General features: G+C 34.6%; 2 protein-coding genes across 2 annotated transcripts in view; both read right to left on the bottom strand.

Annotated features, from left to right (window-relative positions):
- Positions 1–9,912, bottom strand: part of LOC147846065 (uncharacterized) — a 700,063-nt gene that overhangs the window by 121,476 nt on the left and 568,675 nt on the right. The gene's annotated exons all lie outside the window — the stretch shown is intronic.
- The window catches only part of col5a3a (collagen, type V, alpha 3a), a gene marked incomplete at its 5' end in the record, with an annotated part of 97,218 nt that overhangs the window by 54,466 nt on the left and 32,840 nt on the right, over positions 1–9,912 (bottom strand). Inside the window, 4 exon segments of the mRNA NM_001190756.1 lie at positions 1,326–1,367; positions 1,474–1,524; positions 4,891–5,016; positions 5,109–5,228. Of these exon segments, the coding sequence (NP_001177685.1) occupies positions 1,326–1,367; positions 1,474–1,524; positions 4,891–5,016; positions 5,109–5,228 (339 nt within the window).

The raw sequence follows: 9,912 nt of genomic DNA, 5'->3' as shown, positions 1-9,912 counted from the left end.
AGAAAGTGATTTCTTCCCTCTTTGGGATGGAACCACGAGGCGACGTTCATTTACAGAACGCAAGTTTCTGGAGGGCACATAAATCTGCAGAAGTGAGAGCAGATAAGGAGCAAAGCCAGAAGTCGTTTTGTAAGCAAACATCAGAGCTTTGAATTTGATGCGAGCAGCAACTGGCAGCCAGTGCAAACAGATGAGCAGTGGAGTGAAATGTACTCCTTTAGGTTCATTAAAGACCACTCGTGCTACTGCGTTCTGAAGCAGCTGAAGAGGTTTGAAAGAGTTAGCTGGAAGCCCGGCTAGTAGAGAGTTGCAGTAATCCAGTCTGGAGAGAACAAGAGCTTGAACAAGGAGTTGAGCTGCATGTTCAGATAGGAAGGGTCGGACCTTTCTGATGTTATAGAATGCGAATATGCAAGATCGAGCAGTTCTACAAATGTGGTCAGAGAAGTTTAGTTGGTCATCAATCATTACTCTAAGGCTTTTCACCGTTTTGGATGGAGTAACGTATAGAAGTCTTGTCGTTGATCTCAGTGGTAAGAGCAACAAACAATAACTTGACTTCATGTTGATCATTTGGAAAAGTGGCAAAAGGTAGATGTGGCGAAGGGGCATGGCCGAGAGCCGTGGGAACAGAATGAGGCCGCCGCGTAAGTGGATGCACCTGCGGTCGAATCGAATCCCACAGAAGGAGCTCTGGACAATAAAAGGAGGGACGATGGCAGAGGGAGTAGAGAGAGGACCGGGCCCGGGCATATTGTTTTACTTTTGTTTTCAGTTTGACGGCAGTCTCCGTGCGGAGCTGCCGTTCGTTTGTTTTGGTTTAGACGGCAGACTACAACAGTCCTATTGGAACCCACATGGACCCAAGATTGTCATAGAAATCAGTCAAGTTTGGTGAAGGAAAAATCATGGTTTGGGGTTACATTCAGTATGGGGGCATGCAAGAGATTGATTGGATGTAGACGGCAACATTGACAGCCTGAGGTATCAAAACATTTGTGCTGCCTATTACATTCCAAACTATAGGAGAGGGCAAAATCTTCAGCAGTATAGCGCTCCTTCTAATACTTCATCCTCCACATCGAAGTTCCTGAAAGCAAAGAAGGTCAAGGTACTCAAGGATTGGCCAGCTCAGTCACCAGACATAAACTTTATTGAGCATCTCTGTCTGGGCTAAGATTAAGTAGGAGGCATTGAAGATGAATCCAAAAAATCCTGAAGTCAAGCTATTATTTGTTGTTCCTAAAACTTGGAAAGGCGACAAGTGTATATGATGTATATGTTAGTGTATATGATGACCAAATCATAATAATATTCTGACTTACTTGTGGACCTGGTGGGCCGGGAGGTCCTTGAAAAACTGCACCCTAAGACACAAGGAGATTAGCATCAGATTACTGTAGCCAAAATGCATCAGTGTGTGTAGGTGTGTGAGCGAGTGAGTGTGTGTGAGTTTCACACTTCGGCACTCACGGGTTCAACGACAGCTGGCTCTCCCTTCTGTCCTTTTGCAAATCGCACACCCTGATGGAGGAAGAATAGATTGAGATCAGTTGAGATCCTGGCTACAAGTTGAGATTAAAGAGGTTACGATACACTTTAATAGTCAATAACAATGTGTGATTTTAGGACTAGTGAATGTTCTAAGAAAACATGCTAATTTGTTTTTATAAAAATGTGATATACTTTTCTTTTAAGTAGAAAAAAACATACATATTAAAATTCAATTAATGGATTTGTATTCTACATATTTATTTAACACTGAAGATAAAAACAAAAACAAAGAAACAAACAAGCAAATAAATAAATCAAAGCAGATGGAAAGTGATAATGTGTGTGATACAAGAATATTACAGGTATTCTCAGTCCCTTTGGTGCGTTTCTCACAAAACCAGTGCATTTCTGATCAACAGTTAAAGCATTTCTTAAAACAATTAGCACAAACTGCAAAACCTAGCTGATAACCTGCAAAAGCGCGTCACATGCTCAAAATGGATAGTTCATTCCTCAAAAGCAAGTATTCATGTCAATCAAAGTGTCAGTATCATCAAAATGAAAAGTCCTGACACTATTGTTTATGAACAAGATAGTCAAATGGCTTTGTTGTGTTTTCATTATGAGTTTACTCTGGACATTTTTTCAATGCAAAAAAGTCAGATGTTGGTGACACCTCCTGAAAATGCTCAAGACAGCACTTTATACTATTTGCACAGCCATTCAACATCACTGCATTTAGTGAGGTATCTGAGTACAAGTCACTGAATATGTATGTTTCACATTTTTACTGCATTTGCTTGTTGCAATTCTTATTTATTCACAGCATTGTGCAAAAGAATAAATACACCCTTATTTACAACAAGCATAAGCTTCCTTTGGGTAAAGCTGGGCACAACTGTAAACTATATTGCAGAACATATTGCAACTGAACCTACAACATAGGTCTGTAAATCATTCATGAAATTGTTCATTTTAGAAGACATTTTCAGAAAAATAGATTTATTTTTTTAAATATAAAATTAGCTTGACAGACTTTGACAGCTAGTTCAACATTTGTGTATGTAATTAAATAGTAATTAAATGAGGACTATTAGTTTTATTTGCAATGACTAATCAGAATTTACAAGTTTAGTTACAGTTTTTCTTTACAGTTTGCTTTGACCTGGTTAAAGAAACTAGGTTCCACTTCATTTTCACTATCCCAGCAGAGCAGAAGACAAGTCTTGCAAATGTGTAAACCCTTTCTCATTGGGTTGACACATTTTCCTCACCATTTTTCAAAACAGTTAACACGGATGTCATTTAAGCAGTCCAAACTCAATTGTTTTAGCTATGGTAATCAAACAGAAACCATCTATTCCTAACCATTAGAAACTACCAAGATCAGTTTGAATTCACTGAAGCAGCGGTTTTACACTCCTTCAATAGTGGCTACGTCCTATACTCCCAATAGATTTGACTGTACATTGGTTTAAATGTGTTTTCTTTAATATTTACAGTATTTTATTTATTTTGTCTGTTTTTACAGTATTTCAGTTTTCAGCCACAGTTTGAAAATTGTAATGAAATCAATATAAATTTAATCAAAGCATTTCTTATTCTGGATCCAATTCTTTGCAAAAAGGCAAATTTGACAGCCCAAATAGGAAGACAACAAATGGCATTGGCAATAGGCTACAATGACAAGCAATGGTGGTGCACTGACTTCTGCATTTTGTATTTTGTTGTCCATTGTGTAATGATTAATTGAAAGAGCTCATATACCTGTTTGCAAGTTGTGTTGTTTGAAGGTAAAACTAGCTTTTGTTGCAAATTTTAAATGTTTTGACACAATATGTGCCTTTTGCAAGCATAATGTGTCATTTTGACCATGAGTGCTGCTGTTTAGGCCTGTGTGTTAACCGTTTTGAAAAGGTGGAGTTTCAGTTGACAACTGCATCTAAGCAGTCAAGAAAAAACTGTAATTTTGACTCACATGACATAAGCAAATGATAATGTTATAAAAAGCAGAGAGTTGTATGAAAACAATTGATGCATGTCCAAAAGCATCTGTAATTTGCTGGAAGGAATGAGCAACTACTAGGATGTGCACAAATGACTAATTGTTTTGAGAAATGCATTAACTGTTGTGCAAATGTAAATAGTGTTGTGAGAAATGCACCAAAGCGACTGAGAAAAATTAACTATTTTAATGAAAAATGTAATGCATTAAAAAATTAAGATAAAAAGAATCTTTAGCTCTCAGAATTAAATAAACATCTTTTTAAAGTCTATATGAACACCACTGTAAGTAAGCATAAAACATAAATAACAAATAAAAATATTTTCTTACTCATTTACAAACTAATTTATTTACTTATTTGCTTATCTATTCATGTATTTACTTATTTCTTTCTTTACTTGTTTATTTACTTATTTACTTATGTATTTATTTATTTACTTGTTTACTTTTTCATTTATTTACTTATTTTTTACTTGTTTATTTATTTATTTACATATTTTTTTATTTATGTACTATATATTTATATACTTATTTATTTTTTGCTTATTTATGTATTTATTTACTTATCTATTTGTTTTCTTATTTATTTAAGCCTTTACCTATTTAGCTATTTATTTATTTGTTTATTTATGTACTTATTTTTTTAATAATTCATATACTAATTTAGTTATTTAATTATTTATTTACTTATTTAGTTTATTTATTTACTTTTTTACTTGTTTAATTATTTGTATTTACTTATAAGCTTATTTATTTATTTATTTTTGCTTATATTTTATTTATTTATTTATTTATTTTTGTTTGCTTGTTTGTTTACTTACTCACTAATTTATTTATTGGTTTATTTATTTATTTATTTATTTATTTATTTACTTTTTAATAATTTACTTATTTTTTACTTGTCTATTTATTTATTTACTTATCTATTCATTTATTTATATCTATTTACTTATTTTTACTTATGTTTTTTTTATCACTTATTTACTTATTTTATTTATTTATTTATTTATTACTACATTTTACTTATTTTTATTCACTTGTTTATTTATTTATTTATTTACTTGTTTCACCTGTTTATTTATATATTTTATTTATTTATTTATTTAATTAATTATTTAATTATTTTATCCATTTATTTACTTGTTTACTTTTTATTTATTTATTTATTTATTTATTTATTTATTTATTTATTTATTTATTTATTTATTTATTTATTTATTTATTTATTTATTTACTTAATATTTATTATTATTGTTGTTGACTACTGTTCATTTTGCATCAACTTATATTTATGAAACTGCGAGTAAGTAAGCTTCGTTAGTTCAGATCTGAAAAAGAAATGTATTTGTGTATCTGTGTCAGGTTATTTATTATAGAGTTAGAAAGAGTACTTCTCCGCCCCATGTGTCTGGCCTTTCCCTCTCTGCATGGTCAAATCGCTCCTCATAAATCTCATACTCTTCATATTCCAGCTCGTGGCTGTCTGAGGCATTTTTAAACTCCTCGTACTCCAAGACCTGTGAATGCACAAAACAAACCAACATCAGGGTTTCACCTTAGAAAATGTTCATAATGGTCAAGGACCGGAAGCAGAAATAAGCACTCATACCTCATAATCAGTGATATTGGGGCCGACTGTCACTGTGGAGACTGAGAGCACATTGTGCTGATCGCCGTAAAGGTCATCACTAAACTCCTCGACCTCTGGTGTTTTAATCGGCCTCTCCTGCTGCACACCGACAGAGGAGCAAAGTCAGATACGACAAAGCCATGGCAACCGCAACCATGGAGATACTGAGCACAGTAAGTCACTTCCAATCCACTCTAAAGCTTGAAATATAGTCTACACAAGTACATTCGTGCAAATGCGAAGTGTATGAAAATGCAATTCGACAAAACGCGTTTTGTATTTTTTTGTATTGGTATACAGTGAATGTTAGCAAAAATGTTTCTTGATCGATGCTTTTATCTCTTTAAATTCTGCTAGTACCATGGCTTAGCACCACTTAATACTCAAAATGTTCAAACCATAGTTGTTTTTAGTGTGAACAGCTTTTAACTCATGCTTCAATGCAACTCTTTGAATACTTGAGTATCAAGTAATGTACTGCAATACCAAGATTTGTTTGCAATGTAAGAATGCAAAATTTCTTTCACTGATATTTGAGTCCCAAGAACTGAGTACTTGATTTCTTGGGACTCAAATACTAGTGAAAGAAATGTGTGTTTGCGCATTACCACCAAATAATATTACTCCAGTACACATCACTCAAATATTCATTTTCAATAAAAAAATTATATTTACATATCACTGAAGGTACTAAGCACTCAAGTAGGTGATACTCAACTCTGAAGAGTGCACTCTTGCATTACATACAAACCTTGGAGGTACTCAAATCTCAGTCACAGAAATACTGAGTACTTGTGTACCATGACTTGCTCTGTATGTAATGCAAGATTGTACACTTATTTAACTCCAATTTGAGCATCACGTACTTGAGTACTGAGTACATTCACTTAAATAAGAACCAAATTCTAAATTAAAGGTGCAGTATGCAAGTTTGACACCCAGTGGTAGATCTGGGTATTGCATTCCTGGATCAAAACACACGCAAGCACAGGTGGCTTGATTGAGGGCCAACAGGAGCAACTATAGCACCCAAAGGCTGGTTTAAATCGTGTTCTATATAAAAGCAACGACACGCAAGGAGTTTTTGTTCTAACAAACACCTAAAATTTGTGTTTTAGTAGCAGGTTCTGTTTCTTGTAGCTTATAACTGCAAATCTCATCTGTAGCGTTTTGCTAGGACACTGGGTTACAATGTAACCTGTTTACCTAATGTTTACGCACATAATGTTTATATTATTTGCTAATTAATAACCCCATGTGGAACTCTGAATTTGCATCTCATTTCGGAGTCTGCTACTGTCCACCGAAGGGCACATTTCGGTCACGGGAGCATGCTTTGAGAGCCTTTCTGAATGAATGAAATACATGGTTTTTCAACAAGGCAACCGAAGGTGCTGAAATATAATTTTCTAAAGTTTTAGTGGGCAGGTTAAAAGAACCAAAACAACGACAGCGTTCTGGCACGTAAAGTAGTGACTTTCGGATAAAGATAACAATCGTTTTTCAGATAAACAAGAATGTTCACTTCAGCATGTTTCTTAAATATCTGCAAACATATTATGGTATTTTAAGCCTTAGAAGAGTGGAAAACATACACACTGCACCTTTAAGTATTTTTTTTCAGAGTATTTCAGTACACACTACTTGATTACCAAGATTTTTTTGTAATGCAAGAGTGCATGTTTATATGGTGAAGGATGGAAACTGTTTACCATCCACCTATTTTGATGCGCATTTTGAAATATAGCATTTAATTAATGGTTAATGGAAAGGCTAAGATGCTCAAACGTTTTTTAAAACGTGCATTAAAAAGTGTACAAAAAGTTATAAAAAAAGTTAAAAATCGCACAACTGAATAGTATATATATATATATATATATATATATATATATATATATATATATATATAAACAAAACAATTGCACAAAATCTTTAAAAAATATTTTTAAAAATTGCACTAAAACACTTTTAATATGTATTATTTAATAAATTCCAGCAGGCGCACCAAAAAACATGATTTTGTTTTAACAGATCACATAATAACAAAAGTGTGTGATTCAATGGCATTAATTGGTAAACTAGTGGACAGTCCACATTGCAGAACATCTGAAATGCTGCTTAAAGTCATTCTAAAATAGCTTAATCTAAGTCTGTCAAGATGTTTGGTATTATTGCCTCCGAGAACAAAAAAAAGCTATTTTGATTATTAAGAGCTAAAGATTTTGTTCCCTTTTACTATTCAGATGGCAACAGTGCTTAAATTTGCAAATAGTTCATGCAATATTCCAGTTTTGCACATGAGTCTAATTCACATCTTTGTATGGAACCATAGCTATTGCCAAGACACTTTGTCATGTAGCAACCAAGCATTTGCAATTGCATTTGTGTACCTGCTTAGAGTTTATTTTTGGCTTAACTGTGCTTCACATCTCCAACACACAGTTGAGTAATTAAAATGTTAGTGCAATTCACAGGTGCAGATTTTCAAAAACATTCTGGTTATAAAGCCGGGTTCAAGGCATAAATACAGCTGAGCAGGTGAGTGTGGGGTAGGAGGTTTTATTAACAAGAGGAGATGTCAGCGCAAAAGCCGTATGTTCTGGTGGCAGCCATAACAGCATGAAAAGGAGGGGTGAGCAAACTTGGCACACTGATATTGGCATCCGAGTTCTACCTCAGCAAAAGCTTGATTCATACAGTAAAAACCACATCTATCAGAACTGTCAGAGGTAAATGTATCAAAAAGATGCATGAAAATGAATGGATGTCAGACACTGTCCTCTTTTTCATTCTGTCTTGAAGGGCATCATTCTGATTCAATCTAGCGTGCCAAGTCAACAAATAAAACTACACTCCAAGTGTAACACTACGCCAAAACCTGAATAAAATATACATCATGTCTCGCACTCAACTTATCAAATGTGTCACTGTTGAAACGAGCCATGATACATAAACATTTTGAGTCTACAAACTACAATTTTTAAGGCCATATCTATAGGAAACAGATTGGGTAACACTTTATTCTGATGGTCCCTTTTAGATGTTCTTTTAATTGTAAATTAACTGGTAACACTTTATTTTAAGTCACAATTCATGCTATTAACAACCCTTTAACTAAGACTATTATCCCAATAAATTGCTAATTTGCTGCTTAGTAAGGTTGTAAATCTTTTGGGTAGTGGACCTTTGTAATGTAATAGACCTTTTGGGGTGTTTTGGTAGGATTAGGGATGTAAAAATGGACATACTTTTTTAGCAAGGGTGCCCAAACTCAGTCCTGGAGGGTCGGTGGCCAGTAGAGTTTAGCTTCAACTTGCCTCAACACACCTGCCAGGACATTTTAGCAAGCCTACTATACAGCAAGCATTTTTTGTTTTTAAAAGTTGTCTAATAGATGTCTAAACATAGTCATCAAATAAACAGAAATGATTGACTACACAAATAAGTCTGTCTAATCTGTCTATTTGACGACTAATGTAGTTTTGGCCTATTGTTAGATATCTATTAGATTTTTACTGACAGCCCAAGTTTAGCATTGTTTTGGCCAAGCTGTCTACATTTAGATGTCTATTAGACATCTATTAAGTGAAAACTTGTTTGCTAGGTAAGAGTTTGATTAGCTAGCCCAGGTGTGTCTGATTAGGGTTGGATCTAAACTATGGAGGACACCGGCCCTCCATGAACGAGTTTGGGCACCCCAGCTTTAAAACTACTAATATACAGTTAATATCCTAATGGTAGGCTAGTAATAAGCCAATGATTTGTAACAAACTAAAGTGTTACCAGTTAGCGTTGCAACAAAATATAAAGTATCATCCGGGGTTTAGTAAATTGTCTGCTTAATGCTATGAACAGAATTAAGCTTTGCAAGAGTACATGTCAAGCATTCTACTAAATTAAATATTAGTCTACTTCAGGCACTTCTCCACTGCATGTTACAGAGCAGTTCAGTTTGGTTCGACTACCTTTTGGGGCTTTTCCATTAAGTTCCATACCTTGTACCTGGTACTCTTTTTAGTACCACCTTGGATGAGGTCCTAAGAAAGATATAACATTACTAAACTGTGACAAATAGACACTGCGTGGTGACAGTTATTGGTCTTAAGGTGCTTTCACACTAGCACTTTTAGTCCACACCCGGGTTCATTTGACATCAAAGTTTGGTACATTTAGCTAGTGTGAACGATGTCTTCTGAACTCGGATGCACACCCACGAACCATACCCGAGTCCGCCTGAAAGAGGTGGTTTGGGGAACAGTTCATGCAAAAACGGTATCTTTGATACGGTTCACTTCTGATATGAATGCAATCATACCAAATAATGGAAGTGAATTGCTAACTGTACAACACACTTTAGTTTTAATAACATTCATTCGTCTGTGTATCTACCTTGGCGACAAGCTGGACTGACTCAGTGCAAACAGTGATAATGTCTGCTTGTCTCCAGCAAAAACGACTTCTACAGACATCACATGATGTTCTGGATGGTTTATTATTTTTGGGGCAGACAGATGCAAGTGACTCTCTGTATTTTGGATTTGGTAGCAAAAGCAAAAGATTTAGTAACAGTAAAATGACCATATGCATATGTCTCAATTTTGCTGCTTTGCTTTCATGGCCGTCACCTAGCAACAGCTGTACACAAAACAGCAACTTGATGACACAAGAGTAATAGGGTTCAGAAGGAAAAAAGATGGTGTAAACACAAGCTGAGAAGGGGGCAAGGATGGATTGAACCAAGTGTGAAAGCACCCTTAGAAAATCACCACAACCAATGTTACAT

The sequence above is a fragment of the Danio rerio genome, chromosome 3 (genome assembly GCF_052040795.2).
Source record: "Danio rerio strain M-AB ecotype USA chromosome 3, GRCz13ab, whole genome shotgun sequence".
Lineage (NCBI taxonomy): Eukaryota > Metazoa > Chordata > Actinopteri > Cypriniformes > Danionidae > Danio > Danio rerio.
The sequence above is the reverse complement of the archived record's forward strand: the minus strand, read 5'-3'. Positions and strand labels throughout refer to the sequence as shown.